Source organism: Thamnophis elegans, chromosome 5 (assembly GCF_009769535.1).
Source record: "Thamnophis elegans isolate rThaEle1 chromosome 5, rThaEle1.pri, whole genome shotgun sequence".
Classification (NCBI taxonomy): Eukaryota; Metazoa; Chordata; class Lepidosauria; order Squamata; family Colubridae; genus Thamnophis; species Thamnophis elegans.
The window spans coordinates 74,988,789-75,006,216 of NC_045545.1; the positions used below are offsets into that span (position 1 = coordinate 74,988,789).

Here is a 17,428-nt window from a genome sequence, read left to right on the forward strand (position 1 = left end):
CATCTGGAGGACTGCCGTGCTATCTACTACTCTATATTTATCTATCTCATGACTACTGGAGTTCTAATGGTGAGAACACGGGACATCTAAATAAAGTGACTTTCAAATATCATACGTGCTGAGTTCAGTCTTTTTTAAAACAATTTTTCACCCTCTCCAGGCTCCAGAGGCTTTATAGGAGCCTGGGGAGGGTGAAAAAAGCCTCCCCCCCCCCAAGAGCGCAAAATCCCACCCTATGGGCAAACAGGAAGTTTGGGAATGGACTTCCGGTTTGCTCAGAGGTTTAAGACCTCCGGAGGCATCAGGGAAGCCTCCTGAAGGTCCCTGAAGCCTCCAGAGGGCTTAAAATAATTCTCCAAGCAAACTGGAAGTGACTTCCGGTTTGCTCGTAGGGTCGCTTTTTGTCCTTCAGAGGCTCAAGGGAAAACTCCTGAAGGTTCCTGAAGCCTCCGGAGAGCCTCCGTGGGGCGGGGGAGGCTGTTTTCGCCCTCCCCAAACTCCTATAAAGCCTCTGGAGCCTGGGGAGGGCAAAAAAAGCATGGAAAAATGGGGGGGGGAAGCGGCTCTCATGCGCGCATGCAAACTGGGGGGGGGGCATGCATTGCATTATGGGTGCAGCATGCCCATGCGCGACCCCCTGTGCTCCCCCCCTTATGGCACAAAAGGTTTGCCATCGCTGACATATACCGTAACATTTGGGACCAGCTGTGGCTTCTGACTGCTTTTCAGGGAAATCTCATATAGAACCCATTTCAATAATCCATGCATTAAGAAAATATTGAGAACAATATTGCTCTGCAATACCACCCATCTTGGGGGGAGGGGGGCTCAAATATTAAGTCAAAACTGATTTATAAAAGCAGAATTCTAGAATCATGTTAAATTCAGGAAATTAAACTCTGCAGGAAAGCAACTTTTTTTTGAATAAATAAGTTAAAATATACTGTTCCCATTTCCGTTTGTACTGCTCATTTACAAGATATCCATTTCAAAAATCATTATAGACCATTTATCAAATCAATGTTTTAAAAAAGGTGGTCTTGAGTCACTCTGTATCTGTAAGATTGGCTTATTTCTAGAAAAAGAAAAGGGGGAAGGATTAAAGTAACTTAAAGTTCATCTGAATGAAAGAAATATTCCTGCAACAGCACTCTGATGTTATGGCAACAAGAAATGCTGTCTTACACATTAACAACTGACTCAAAAGTTTTAGACATTAGTTAAAGCTATAATTAACCTTTTTACTAGGGATATTGGGTACTTGGGGAAAATTTGCTGTAGTGGTTAAGGTGCTGATCTAGAAACCAGGAGCGTGTGAGTTCTAGCTCTACCTTAGATATGAAAAATTGGCTGGGTGACTTTAAGCAAATCATTCTCCAAAGTAGTAGTTGTGGAAAAAAGAGGAGGAAGAAGTATTGAGTTGTGTATTATTAAAAACTGGTGGAATAAAAATCTAAACCATGCTTAATAGTGGGGTGGGGGGGGAAGCAATTCTTTCAGTAGCACTTCAAAGGGCTAATATTGCTGTTGGGTAAAACTTGCATGCCCACCAAAATTTCTAAAACCCAAGAAATAGAAGACTAAATGTTTCCAGTGTGGTAGCCAAATATGCAATGGCACCAGTGGTGGGTTCTGGGTTACCAGTTCTGCAAGTGTGGCTTTGGTAGGCGTGACATGGCTTGGTGGATGTGACAGGGGTAGGATATTGTAAAATCTCCATTCCCACCCACTCCAGGGGAAGGATACTGTAAAATCTGTATTCCCTCCCCATTTCAGGAGAAAGTTACTGCAAAATCCCCATTTCCTCCCAGTCACCTGGGACTTGGGAGGCAGAGAATGGATGGGAGTGGGGCCAGTCAGAGGTGGTATTTACCAGTTCTCTGAACTACTCAAAATTTCCACTACCAGTTCTCCAGAGCTGGTGAGAACCTGCTCAATACTACCTCTGTCGCTCATGCTTGCGTGGCCAAGAGGCCGCATACTGGTAGTGGTCCACAGAGCAGGACTCCTGCTTTACAGTGAATGTTTTAAAAATGGAAGAGTACCAACGTTTACATCAGACTGGTTCAGAAATGGGGAAATGCAGTTTGGTGTAAGCGGTGTAAGCAAATGTAAACTGCTGCATAATTAGGAAAAAGAAAAAAAGAAACTTCGGACATCTCCCATATATTGATAGTGATTGAATGTGCACTTGAAGGTGTGGGGGGGACGGGTTGTGGCAGGAGCACAGCAATTTCCCAGGGAGGAGGTAGTACATTGCAGAGAGAAGCCCAAATAAAAAAAAAACCCTGCAAAATCCTGAACTTGATGGGGGAGGAAGGAAGAGGTCAGGGAAACCACACTGCAGTATCTCTCAGAATATACCCATTAGGTTAGAAGGTTATAGCTTTAGTCTGGCAAGATTCTGTCTATTAAGGATAAGCAAAAAAAAAAAAAAATGAGTTGATTGGATTTCACGTGTTGTCTTTGGATTTGGATCTGACAGTAATTAACCAGGAAAACTAATCTGGATTTTTGGTGGATAACCTGATAATCCATGTTGCTATCATGTTGGGAATACGGTGCACATGACTGTTATAACATGCAAAACACACTGAAGAGCAGAAAAAAAAAACTCTGGAGGAAAACTATAGTGATGGGTTTTTCAGACACCAAAATTACAATATTTCAGAATAAAGAGATGGCAAAATAAAGATATATAAAAGTAGGCAATGTGTGAAAGTAAATAGAAATAAAACTTTATCCTTTCTCAGTACCATTCCTAAAATCTTTTAATGAAAATGAATAATGCAAGACTTGGGCTATTTTGTGCCAGTAAACTTTCAAAAGGATTTAACAAATATATATATATAGGCTGAGACTATCAGTGACTACCAGTTATTATAGTGATACATTGCATCCAGAATCAGAAATAATATACCTCTGACTACCATTTACTAGGAAGCACAAAAATGCTATCCAGTTTTGTTGTTTGCAGCCTAACATAAACATCTAATTGGGAAATATGAAGAAAGTTGGTCTAATTAGATCTTTAGTCTTATCCCGTTGTTTTTGGTTTATATTTCATGTTGCAGCCAACCTTACTTCATTTTGTACTTTATTTTGTAACTGATGGGAAAAAGCTGGACTCCGATTACATTTAAAAAATTAGATCCTCAATCATGAAACACACAGAGTTGGTTTTGTCAATAATCTCATTCCAAACTATCTTGGAGAGTTTTTGTGAGAAATATAACTACCAAAGCCTGCTCTGACATTGCGATTAAACCAAGGAAGTGGGTGGCTGGATTCCTTTTATCCTTTTATATTAGTGATGGTATTAAATGATTTACAAAGAAAGTAAAGAGCCATCTTTTCAAGCAAATGTCCCTGCTTAGTGATTAGAAGTTCACTGTAAGACATACAGCCAGAATGAGATCACATTTCTCAAGCTTGTAGAACACCTCAATGACCCTGCTGCACAAATACAGTAGCTAATTGGAAGCTAGATTCACCAAGGTCAAGAAGAGAGTCTATTACAAAAATTGATTGGCAAACATTGCAATCAAATCCTGTTAGTCAAACCTCTTTTGGTGGCTTTTGTAAGTGACATATTTTGTACCATTTCTAATTTTTAAAAATTTATTCCTTACCTTTTTATTTTATTATTTTTATACGTATTTTAAGGTGGCAAACATAACATTGAAGAATATAATCTCACTAAACTGAGATCTTAAATTGAATCAGTTCAGCTATTCATACTAGATTTATAGGAAAACAAAACATTCTTAAAATGACCTGTTATAAACAATATTTAAACACTAGGAGTCTTTATAGTAAGTTGTAAGCAAAAATAACAAAAACAACATCCTTCAGTGAAAAAAGATTGTATTTTTGCAAATCGTATCAGTGCCTATCTTCAAAACCCCAAAAAAGTGTTAAGGAAGCACCCCAAGGTCATATGATCACGATTTGCCATCTTCCTTGCCAGGCTTTCCACAAACAGTTACGGAGAAGCTGGTAGGGAAACTCACAAATCACTCTGTTAAGTGTCCCTGGCTCCCCTGTGCTCACACCAACCCACAATCTGCTTTGTCTGGCCTCCCTGTACCACAAGCACAAACCCAAGCCTGCTTCTCTTACCCTTCCCGCACTTATGCAGAGCCTTCATCCGTACCCCCATCCCCATTCTCCTTACCTGGTGTCCCCGCTGCTTCCTGTTTTAACAAGCCCCTTGGGGTTATACCAGCAACCTGGATTGTTGAGACTGTTGCTGCTAAGCAATGGATCGTTTGACTTGTGCTTAACGACTGGATTGCTTAGTAACAGCAATGCCAGTGCCACTTGCCATTGTAACCTGAGGATTACCTGTAAATATGCTAGTTAAAAAAATTGTTTTTAAAAATTAGACATTAATTCTAATGTCATGGAATCCATAAAATTATCCATTAGTATGGAATATTGTTGTTTTATAATCTCCTAATCACAACATCTAACGTTTTCACCATCTGCCAACGTTATGAAATGCTATGGGTTCTGACTCTGAAGGATCTTTTCAACGTTATAAGCTCAAAACATATTCCCATGTGTAGTCAGTTTTATTGTAAAGTTAGAACAACATACACCTTTTGGATCTTGGAACAAAACGTCATCGATCTGGAGGGTTCTAAATGCAGCAAATGAAAAAAAACTTGAACACAGCGTTCAGCCCACATAAACAATTAAAGCAGGATCATTTATGGGTGAAATCAATATTATTAAACCGTTTTCTTTGTTTAAAGCATTAACTTATCTCAAATAGAGAATTGTGAATGATTATATTGTATGGATTTCCCCCTATTTATCGCATTTTTCAGACTATAAAATGCACCCGACTATAAAACGCACTTAGATTTACAGGAGGAAAACAAGAAAAAAAATAGCTTTTGGCCTCTGCATGGCCTGTTTTCATCCTCCCGGGCTCCCAGAAGCACTTGGGAGCCCCCAAATGAACCCATTTTGAGCAAAACGGGCCATGCAGAACACTGCAGAGTGCTTCTGGGGCTGGGGAAGGTGAAAAAGCGACATATGGAGGGCTTGGGAGCCCCAAAAGGGGCCTAGTTTTGGGGGGAAAAGGGCCTGTTTTTGGTGAAAATGGGACATGTGGAGCACCGCAGTATGCTTCTGAGGCCAGGGAGGGCGAAAACACAACGCAGGGATGGTTCGGGAGGCATATTCAGTCTATAAGACACACCTAAATTTTCGCCCACTTTTAGGAGGGGAAAGGTGCTTCTTATACTCTGAAAATTACGGTATTTGAAAAACTGCCATATTTAAGTGTTCAGGTTACATTTTTCTCTCTCCTTGTAATCAGCCACAGGAAAGGATGAAGACAAAAAAAAATCTGTCAGTCAAAGTCCTGCTCCCCACCCCACCCCCGCCTCTCCTGCAACCATTTCACGTAGGCTGAGATTCTTTCAAGATGCTATAATTTGTCTTAGTGGCAGGAGGAGACTTCCAAGACCCTTTGCAGCACTGGAGAACATATGAGATGTAGAGGAAAGGGAAAATCTTTATAGCTTCATCTACTTCTTCAACACTGATTTCAATGGAAGGCCTTCCCCCAAACTAAACCTAGAACTAAGAAGAAATTTCCTGACAGTTAGAACAATTAATCAGTGGAACAACTTGCCTCCAGAAGTTGTGAATGTTCCAACATTGGAAGTTTTAAAGAAGAGATTGGACAACAATTTGTCTGAAATGGTATAGAGTTTCCTCCCTGAGCAGGGGGTTGGACTAGAAGATCCTAACCCTCCAAGGTCCCTTCCAACTCTGTTATTCTATTTTATTCTAAATGAAGTAAGGGAGAAAGGATTTTCCAAGAACTGGATATTGCCACTTTTAGCTATGCCATGCTCATCTGAGAGTGCTGAGTTTTCCAGTAAATTGTCATTTGATGTTTTACTGTTAATTATCAGACCTGATTGACTGGGGCTATAAAATAAAAAATATATACAAATTGTGATTCCCTTGTGAATCACTTCTCTTTGCAGTAATCAGATTTGAAAAAGAAACTTGTTTGGCATCAAACTGTCCTCCAAATTTGATTGCCATCAAGGAGGATAAGGAGAAACATCAAGTTTATTTAAAAAAAAAAAACACTATTTGAGTGGTGTGTATAAAAAGAAAAGAAGCAAGAAACCAAATCGTTGCAAGCCAAAAAAAACCATCAGCACAAAAAAGTAATACATCATCAGGCAAGTTGGACATTGTAAACCAGAACATATTTTCATTAATCAATAAACAGTAAATCACTTGGCATCTTAAAAGGCACTATCAATCATTTCCATAAATAATAATAGATGTTTCCTCTGTGCAACTGGTAAGACCATTTACATTCTTTAGAGCTCTTCTGAAGCATTTAATATATCAAATCTTAGAAAGTCAAATATGCTTGAGGAAAATGAAAGTTTCATCTAATTGACCTTCGTTACAGTCGTATTCTGTTGTAAAAGTTTTCTACAGAAAACACACACTGCATACTAAAGATTCAAAACTTGGGAAAGCTTTAGAGTTGCTGTTGGAGAAGAAACTAGTAGGGACACAAGAATTACTTAATGATCTAATATAAAAATCTGCATAATTTAGCCTGGAAGTTTACAACATATGTTAAAAACCTATAAAAACTCAAACACTATTCAATATTTTCTACAGCCAAATGTAGTATTTAATAATACAATACAATACAATAGCAGAGTTGGAAGGGACCTTGGAGGTCTTCTAGTCCAACCTCCCTGCCTAGGCAGGAAACCCTATACCATTTCAGACAAATGGCTTTCCAACATCTTCTTAAAGACTTCCAGTGTTGGGTCATTCACAACTTCTGGAGGCAAGCTGTTCCACTGATTAATTGTTCTAATTGTCAGGAAATTTCTCCTCAGTTCTAAGTTGCTTCTCTCCTTGATTAGTTTCCACCAATTGCTTCCTGTTCTACCCTGAGGTGCCTTGGAGAATTGACTCCCTCTTCTTTGTGGCAACCCCAGAGATATTGGAACACTACTATCATGTTTCCCCTAGTCCTTCTTTCTATTAAACTAGACATACCCAGTTCCTGCAACTGTTCTTCATATGTTTTAGCCTCCAGTCCCCTAATCATCTTTGTTGCTCTTCTCTGCATTCTTTCTAGAGTCTCCACATCTTTTCTACATCGTGGTGATCAAAACTAAATGCAGTATTCCAAGTGTGGCCTTACCAAGGCATTATAAAGTGATATTAACATTTCACGTGATCTTGATTCATTCTCTCAAATGTTAAAGCACTGAATTCTCTGCAATAAAGTTCCATGACTAGTCATAGCCTTGATGCTACTGCTTTTTGCAAAGCATTGAAGACCTCGATATACCCCATGGCATCAAGACTGGAGGTTAGCTTTCATGAGATGTTATTGTTCTGCTAAATGACCATGGCATCGAGATTGGTTTTTTGCATTGTTTATAACGTGTTCTTAGCTGCCCAAAGCCACATCCGCAAGATGCAGGGACACTTAAATTGGTAAATTAAAAAATGGAATATGTAAATGTATATGTTACTGCAGATTACTTCTGCTGAATGCTGACTGCCAGGTGCCTGCAATTTGGCAGTTCAAATCTCACCAGGCTCAAGGTTGACTCAACCTTCCATCCTTCCAAGATTGGAAAAATGAGGACCCAAATTGTTGGAGGCAATATGCTGACTTTGTAAACCGCTTAGAGAGGGCTGGTAAAGCACTGTAAAGCATTATATAAGTCTAAGTGCTACTGCTATAGCACATATACACTACTTTCAATATTTTTTTAAAATAAGTGCACAAATAACTTTTTTTATAACTGCTGTGCATTTAAAAACATGAAATGCACCTTAGCTCTACAACATGGCCAACACTAGGACTACAAAAAGCTTTGGGTTTGAAGTAGTAGCTCTATGAGCTAGACCAGATCGGAAAATTGGCTCCATGGGAAGGCCAAAACTGCATTTTAGTGAGACAGACCCATGAGGGGGAATCTGTGGCACGTGTGCCAGAGGTGGCACACAGCACCCTCTCTGATGGCATGCAAGCTGTCGCCCAGTTCAGCTTTGCCGCACTTGCACCCGCGCAGCCCACCAGTGAGCTGGCATTCGGGTCTGTCACACATGTTGAGGGAGAGGCGTGTATGAGGGTCATGCATGTGTGTGCGGCACGTGGGGGGGTCACATGTACATGCACAGGGGTTGGGTGCATGGGGATGGTTGGGTGCACATGCACAGGGGTGGGATGCATGCACAGGGGGTGCACATTGCATTAGGGAGTTCATGCATGCTAGTGCGTGCCTTGGACACTCGGTCCAGAAAAGGTTAGCCATCATTGAGATAGACTGTTGCTAGTCTGCTTAGACAGGAATGAGTCACTCAAGTCACTTCCTAACAATGATGTCCTTTCCTTCGGGCTTCAAGAATGTCCCTGCCCTTGATGCTTCTGTATATTCCCTTCAAGGCCGTCTCTATGATTCTCTAAGTGACTTTGCTGATTTTTTTGGTGGAAATCTCCAGGGAACCTCAGAGTTGAAAGCTAGATGAGAAGTCAAAAAACTATTGTTAAAAAAGACTTAGATTAATGGCAAATAAATCCTGTACTGTTGTCAAGAGAACTACATAAAAATGTCCAGGAGTTTAAATTGAATCAAAGAAAACTACTTTTTTAAACTGATGAAATGTAATAAAAGAACACCCAGTAGTCTTTAATGTGTTTCAAGGGCTACAAATTTTCTAGAAATGAAGGTAGTTATTCGTAATGGCCTTTCCCAAAAATATTTTTGTCATGTTACAATGAGGAAAATAAAATGGGGGGAAAAAACAACTTTTAAAAATAACTTTATGAAATAGAACTTAAGGTAATAAGATAATAACCATAGTTTCCAAGTTCATGTACACATCTAAACATGAATATTCATAGTGAATACATTTTTCCATCACTATTTTGGGTAAAACTGCACTGAGTTTCACAATCCTCTTACATCTCTTTGACATCCCCCAATTTAAAAATGAAATGGAGTAGGCCAAGGTTTAAAGCAAATTAGAAATGCAATGTAAAACTTTTCTATGTTATAAAAATCTGAGAAGTCTAGGAAAGATGGGAAAGAAACACTTATCAACAAAAACTAGTAAATTAAAATAATTTGTTCAAAACTGCAAGGCTGTAGTAATTTAATAGCAAGGCTTGACTAGCATTATATCAGATTGTGCAATTAGTATCACTAATTACATACACCTGATATAATGCTAGTCCAGCCTTGCTATTAAATTACTACAGCCTTGCTATTAAATTACTACAAGTGCTCTTCATTACTGTGATCAGTAATTCTATACAGAGAACTCTTCTACCCAACACTTATCACCTACAAATTTTAATGCTAAAGTATTTAATTTCTTTAACTATTAGCTATAAAAAGTAAAAGGTTTCCCTGTCAATCATGTCTGACTTTAGGCACAATGCTCAATCCTGTTTCTTGGCTGAGGGAACCAATGTTGTCCAAAGACAATTTATGTGGTCATGTGGACAGCATGGCTATACACCAAAGGCACAAGGAAAGCTATTACCTTCCCACCAAAGTGGTGTACATAATATAACAAGAACGTGGCTACATCTTAAAACAACAGATTTCTTTCAGTAACAGTTTAGGTCAACCAGAATTCTGTTTTTAAAAGTTAAGCACTAAGTGGCGAACAACACATCTAAGAAAGACAGATGACTCTGAAAGAGATGCTTAGATTTTTCATGCAGAACTTGTAAGTAATATCCCTGGTCTGGATGAGCAGATGAAAAGTTATGTGCCGAAGTGTTAATAAAAATTTCAGTCTGAACAACCAGAAATCTTCATACACAGAATAAATTCTGCAGTTCACAACAGAAAATTATCCACAGAAAATTAAAAGGGTCAAAAGCATCACAACAATCTTATTCAGATTCTTAAACACTTAGCTTGTCAACACAGATCTAATTTCTTACAACAGCTTCTCACAATCTATCAAGGGTACACAAATTTAGGATGATTTTCCAAGCTCTGTCAATGTCAAAGTAATTATTTATTTATGGCATTCATACCTTTCTTTCAGCCACAAAGACTCCCAGAAAGGCTTACAAATCAATAAAAACAAGAGACAGTCCCTGACCTCAAGTTTACAATCTGAAAAGAATAGGCTGAAAGGAAAAGAAAAAAAGAATGGGGAAGGAAATAGAAAGCAACTAAATCCAGACCCAGGATCTTTTGTGCTTAGCTCTTGTTACAACTATCTAAATTAGCTTTAAAAAGCCAAAGTTGTTAATCTTATTATCAGCTGAAAAACAAGAGTCAAATATTTGTGGGCTGTCAATTGTGCCCCTAACCCTAACCCCAGAACCGCCTGATTCTGAACTCTTCCTATGCTGCAGTCTATTAGGAAGGGCGGCTAAACAATATTTAGGAGACAAATAGAGAGAACTGATGGTTGCTTTGGCCCACTTCTCTGTCTTTAGTATGGCTTGAAGGAATGATTCAGAGAAAGAGTGTATTAAAAATGCTGCAAGAAACACTTGCTAAAAATCTCCATCTCAATAACAAGATGATCACCATAGCTTCAGGTTCGTTTGCCTGAAGCTATGGTGTTTTAATCAAAACTAGTTCACAAAAGACAAATAGCACTGTAACAGCCCAAACAAACCAAGTCAGTTAAATTTAGGTCGCCTTATTTTTGCATCTTTTCAAAATGGATTATAGAATAGAGCAGGGGTGTCAAATTCGCGGCATCACAACAGTGTCATGTGATATATTGGGGACACACACACCCCGTGCCTTTGCTAAAGTGTGTGTGAGTGTGGCCAGCACATGACACATCTGGCCCACAGGTCATGAGTTTGATAGCCTTGGGATAGAGTCTAGAATGTGTCCCCTAAACATTCTACCAAGCAATTCCATAAAAACAGTGGTCATAATACCGTTTTCCCTGAAAATAAGACCTCCCCAGATAATAAGCCAAATTAGACTTTTGAGCGCATGTGCTAAAATAAGCCCTCCCTGAAAATATTGCAACACAGCAGCAGCCATGAGATGACTACACTTGCCACCTCCTGTACCTCAAAAATAATAAGACCTCCCAGAAAATAAGACCAAGCGCTTATTTCGGAGGGCAAAAGAAAATAAGACCCTGTCTTATTTTGGAGAAAACACGGTAATTTAGCAACCAAATTGTTATACAGATACTCCTTGTCTTATAATCATTCAATTAGTGATCATTCAAAGTTACAACATTGAAAAAGTGATATATGACTGTTTTTCACATGAGTGCTGCAGCATCCTCTTTCTTAGTCACATGATCAATATTTGGATGCTTGGCAACTGACATGTATTCATGACAGTTGCTGTGTCCCCAGGTCATGTGATCCCCTTTTGGAAACTTCTGATAAGCAAGGCCAATGGGGAAGTCAGATTTACTTAACTATTTTACTAGCTTAACAATTGCAGTGATTCATTTAACAACTATGCCAGGAAAGATAATGAAATGGGGCAAAACTCACTTAACAACTGTCTTGCTTAGCAATGGAAATTTTAGGCTCAATTGTGGACGTAAGTTAAGGACAGTTTGTATACTATTTTCACAGTTACTGAATTATTTAGTCATAAAATAACCAGAAAATAAATATGTTGAACAATGTGTTGATTTTATTTGCATTCTAAATGTTTTTAAATTGTATGATTTAAATAAACACTCTTTACATTTTTAAATATTTTAAATTATTTTCTTTTTTGTTTCTTTTCAAGTTTGCCTTTGAAGTGGCTATTTCTTTCCATATCAGTAAAAACAGAAGAAATTATAATTGAAGAACAGGCCAAAAGTATTTTACTTACCAATTCATAATTACCATCCAAAGGAACTCTCCAATCTGAGGAACATCTTTCAGGTGCCTGCCTCCCATAGTTGTTTTGCCAATTCTCTTTCTCCTTTTGCTCAAAATAGTCAAGGAAAGATGGTCTGACAGCCTGCATGGTTTCATCTCTCCCTACAAGTAAAGACACATTTATTGATTCAGAAGAGAAGTTTCACATATTAATAACCCCTTTTAAGCAAATTTAATATTCAAACATGTCCATCTTGTGACTAATTGAAAATAAATAATAAAAATCTGATTCACAAAGAACTTTGCAAATATGTCCCATCAGCCTATTGGTGAATGTAGTACGCTTCATTTCACTGCTGTTATCACCATAGTCCTATACCCATGACGGCGAACCTATAGCACACGGAGCCATGTTTCTTGACACACGTAGCATCACCCGTTCCTCTTCCAGGTTTCTGGCATGCATGCACGCACAATGATCAGCTGGCTTTTGTGCATGCGGCAGTGCCAGAAACTGGAAGAGCTGGTCTTCCGTTTTCCGGCGTGAGCGTGCATGCCGGCCAGGTGACTATCACACGTACATAAGCGCCAGGAACTGGAAGATTAGCTGGCTGGTGCGCATACCCCCTAGGCAGCTCCTCTTCTGGATCACAGCCCAGATGAGTGTGCAAAGCATGCGTGCATGCTTCCTTTTCAGCACTCAGTGCCGAAAAGATTCGCCATCACTGTCCTATACTGTGTCCAATCATTTTTGTCTTTTGTACTTCTCAGAGCTTCTTGGAGAACTATGACACACCCTATGATCAGTTACTGAGTAAAGTCCAATCAGGAGCAAATTCATCTAATACTCTTGTACTCTTATCTTGTCCACATTCCAGAAGAACTTCCATCAGGGATGGATTTTTCAAATAGGAAATAAATGCTTGATTATCATAGTAATGGAACATATATATTTTCTTGTTTAGAAGATTTTCACAAGTCTAATTTAAAAAAACGGACAAAAATTGGGAATACATTAATTGTATTCATCTCCTAAAATAACTCAGATTAGAATCATTAGATATCAATTTCTACAGTTTAAAATCCACATTACATCTACACATTACAGCTAGGTTGCATTAACAGAGGGATAGGATCAGGTTCATGTGAAGCATCAATACCACTTTATAAAGCCTTAGTAAAACCACACTACTGCATCTGGTTTTGGTCACATTATAAAAAAAAGATGCAGAGACTCTGGAAAGAGTGCAGAAACAAGCAACAAAGATGATTAGGGGCTGGAGGCTAAAACATATAAGAACGGTAGCAGGAATTGGGTTTGTCTAGTCTGGTGAAAAGAAGGACTGGAGGTGACATGATAGCAATGTTCCAATATTTGAGGGGCTACCACAAAGAAGAGTTAATGTATTTTCCAAAGCACCAAGAAGGCAAGACAAGAAGCAATGGATGAAAACCGAACAAAGAGAGAAGCAACCTAGAACTAAGATAAAATTCTTAATAGGGACAACAATTAACCAGTGGAATGGCTTGCCTTCAGAAGTTGTGCGTGCTCCATCACTGGATGCTTTTAAGAAGAGAATGGACAGCCACTTATCTGAAATGGTATAGGGTCTCCGGCTTGAGCAAGTGGTGGACCTAAAAGACCTCTTAGGTCCCTTCCAACTCTGTTACTCTGTTATCACTGCAATGCCCTGGGCCAGTAATTAACATGTAGAATTAAGATGATGAAGACCCCGGTTCAAGTCCATTGTTAGCCAGAGAATGGCTGCCTTTGAGCCAATTTACATCTCCTACTCTAGACTAATCCATAGTACTGTAACTGTTAGGGGAAACAATGGGAGGCAATAATGCTATATGAAGTGTAGAGTTCTTAGAAGACAGGTTATAAATTTAACAAATAGAGAATGCTGGGTTTATCTTATAAACCATTAAACTATTTCAGGTACTGTTTTGCTTGTATTCTAAAGATTTTTAAGAACAGATTAATGATATTATCAAGGAGTTCTGTCTCAATGTCATTTTAAATATTTAGGTATCATTTAGATAATGCAATGTTATTTAGATAACACACTAGGAATTTGTTCTCAATTATCTCCATTTCACACAGAGAAGAATCAAGCAAAACATTCACGAACAGGGGAAAAATAACGCTGTATGCAGTTGGTGTATTTATTTATTTATTGTACAACATTCATTAGCAATAGCCCACTCTGTCATGAAATGTGGAAGTTTGTGGAAATAAATGCCTCATTCTGTAACCAGTTCTTATTTTAAACATATCCTTTTAAGTTACCAATCCAGAGCTAACAAGGAAAGTATTATTCAGAAAAGTCTGAGTTTCTCCGCAGAGGCAATGGAATAGTCTCACCTCTATTTTTCTACTCTGCAACTTGATAGAATAGCTGTAAATTAACTGAGAAAGGGAAAAAGGCAACAGATAGTGGAGAGAATGGAAATGTCAAGTTTCTTTTCACGCCCATGAATGTTCAATTATGAGGTACACACATATGTGACAACAGTCCATGCACTGAATAAAATACAAAGCACTCTCAGAAACATTCAACAGATTTATCCAAACTAACAAAAAGAAAGGATAAAATGTTTTCATAACAGCTTTTTATTTTTCATAGTTAAATTACCCTTCAATGAATTTTGAGAAAGGTCCACATGATGCTGCCCACCCTTATAATCCACTCCTCTTTCCACAAAATGCAAAATTGTTGCATGATATTTATGATTGCTAAACCTTGGTATCCGTTATGTCAATGCAATTTATGGTTATCTGCTAGCTGCATAATAATGCCAACTGAAGCATTTAGTCTGCAATTTTATATGCATTTATATGTTATGGCTGTGGTTAGGTTTCTCAATTAACACACATAAAGACTGTTCTAAAATTACTGTATCAGTTTCAATGCACAATATTCCAGCTTTTGATGGTTCTTCTCTTAAGACATTGTAAAGCTCTTATGTAATAAGACAGACTAAAAACATAATTTCTGCAGGACAAAAGGCAAAATGCATGTGTACCAACTGTAAAATGGAGCAAAAAGAAAAAGGGGGGGGGAAGAATTACAATCTTCCCAATATATTTTGGAGTTTCCGTAAAACTCATAAAAAGCTTTTCTAAAGCAAAACATTCAAAACCATTATTTAATAGCAAACTGCAACATAGTGCAAAATGTTCATCTTGGGCCAGGACAGATGCAAAGGTTCACTGGCATTTGCAGTGCCAGATTTGTGTTGCCTGCTCGGAAACACAATTTTTGTTTGATTGATTTTTTCCTTAATGGAAATTCCACAACATCCGCTTAACCACTAAAGAAGTATCACTCTAAGTTCTTATTAACCTCTGGAAGATTATCTTATGTAAGACCTTCCTAAACAACATCAATGATCATAGAGGAATCTAAAAGGGTTAGTACTGTCTTCAGTGATATTTTAGGTACAATATTTTCACATGAAAATCACATCCTATTCCAAAGCCAATCAAGGTTCAAGGTTCAAGGTTTATTGAACTTGTATGCCACCCTATTCCCGGAGGGACTCAGGGTGGCTAACAAACCAAAGGGGAGGGAATAATACAGACAAAAAGCAAAAGACAAACAAACAAAATACAGAAACAATTTAAAAGCAATCAACAGCCACACAATTCGAGTGGGGATGGGAACTCATCAGCCCCAGGCCTGTTGGAACAGCCAGGTTTTAACGGTTTTGCGGAAAGCATGAAGGGTGGTGAGGGTCCGGATCTCCACGGGGAGGTCGTTACAGAGGGCTGGAGCAGCCACAGAGAAGGCCCTCCTCCGGGTGGTCGACAATCAGCATTGGCCGGCGGATGGAATTCGGAGGAGGCCTAGTCTGTGGGATCTAATAGGTCTTTGGGAGCTAAGTGGCAGCAGGCGGTCTCTCAAGTACCCAGGTCCAATACCATGAAGGGCTTTATAAGTGATGACTAGCACCTTGAAGCGTATCCGGAGACCGATAGGCAGCCAGTGCAGCTCGCGGAGGATAGGTGTAACGTGGGTGTACCGAGGTGCACTCACAATCACTCGCGCGGCTGCATTCTGGACAAGCTGAAGTCTCCGAATGCTCTTCAAGGGCTGCCCCATGTAGAGCGCATTGCAGTAGTCCAGTCTTGAGGTCACAAGGGCGTGAGTGACTGTTGCGAGAGCCTCCCGGTTCAGGTAGGGACGCAATTGGTGCACCAGGCGAACCTGGGCAAATGCCCCCCTGGTCACAGCCGACAAATGATGTTCTAAAGTCAGCTGTGGGTCCAGGAGGACTCCCAAATTGCGAACCCTGTCTGAGGGGTGTATAATTTCACCCCCCAGCCTGAGAGATGGAATACATGGCCAATTATTGGGAGGGAAAAACACAAGCCACTCGGTCGTGTCAGGATTGAGTGCAAGCTTGTTTACCCACATCCAGACCCTAACAGCCTCTAGGCACTGGAACATCACGTCAACCACTTCGCTGAGTTGGCACGGGGTGGACAGATACAGCTGTGTATCGTCCGCGTACTGGTGATATTTTATCCCATGCTGCCGAATGATCTCACCCAGCGGCTTCATGTAGATGTTAAACAGGAGGGGGGACAGGACCGAACCCTGCGGCACCCCATACTTAAGGGGCCTAGGGGTCAACCTCTGCCCTCCAACCAACACCAACTGCGACCTGTCCGAGAGGTAGTAGTAGAACCACTGAAGAACGGTGCCTCCCACCCCCACCTCTCGCAACCGCCGCAGAAGGATACCATGGTCGATGGTATCGAAGGCCGCTGAGAGGTCAAGGAGCACTAGGACGGAGGCATGACCCCCGTCCCTGGCTCTCCAGTGATCATCGGTCAGTGCGACCAAAGCAGTTTCCGTGCTGTAGCCAGGCCTGAATCCAGACTGAAAGGAGTCTAGATAATCGGTTTCATCCAAGGACCGCCGGAGCTGAAAGGCCACCACTTTCTCAACAACCTTCCCGACAAATGGGAGGTTGGAGAATGTACGATAGTTATTTAGAATGGCTGGATCCAAAGACGACTTCTTCAAGAGGGGTCTTACCACCGCCGCCTTTAAAGAGGGGGGAAAGAACTCCTCCCAAGGGAGGCGGTAACTATCGCCTGGATCCAGCCACGTGTCACCTCCCTGCTGTTCGCAACTAGCAGGAGGGGCACGGGTCCAGCGCACATGTGGAGGCACTCACTGCTCCCATGGCCTTGTCCACTTCCTCAGGAGTAACAAGTTGAAAATCAATCCATAGCTACCGCTCAAGACCCTCCCCCAGTACCTCGGCTGGCTCTGCGCAATTGGAGTCCAGGTCTGTCCGAAGCCGAGCAACTTTATCCACAAGAAATTGGACAAATTCCTCAGCTCTACCTCGTAAAGGGTTGCCCGTATCCCTCCCTTTCAGGAGGGAGCAAGTTATCCTGAACAAGGCGGCTGGGCGCAACTCAGCGGATGCAATCAGAGCGGCAATATATGTGTTTTTAGAAGTCCGAATTGTTTGTTTTGTTTTGTTTTGCCTTTATTTGTATGCCGCCCTTTTCCCTGGGGGGACTCAGGGCGGCTCACAGTTCAAAAGAGGAAGGGGGAG

The 17,428-nt window shown here is 40.2% G+C and overlaps 1 protein-coding gene across 1 annotated transcript in view; it reads right to left on the reverse strand.

Moving 5' to 3' along the window:
- Positions 1 to 17,428, reverse strand: part of STK4 (serine/threonine kinase 4) — a 71,668-nt gene that overhangs the window by 15,243 nt on the left and 38,997 nt on the right. The window contains exon 10 of the mRNA XM_032218930.1: positions 11,856 to 12,007. Within this exon, the coding sequence (XP_032074821.1) occupies positions 11,856 to 12,007 (152 nt within the window). The remainder of the gene's footprint in view (positions 1 to 11,855; positions 12,008 to 17,428) is intronic.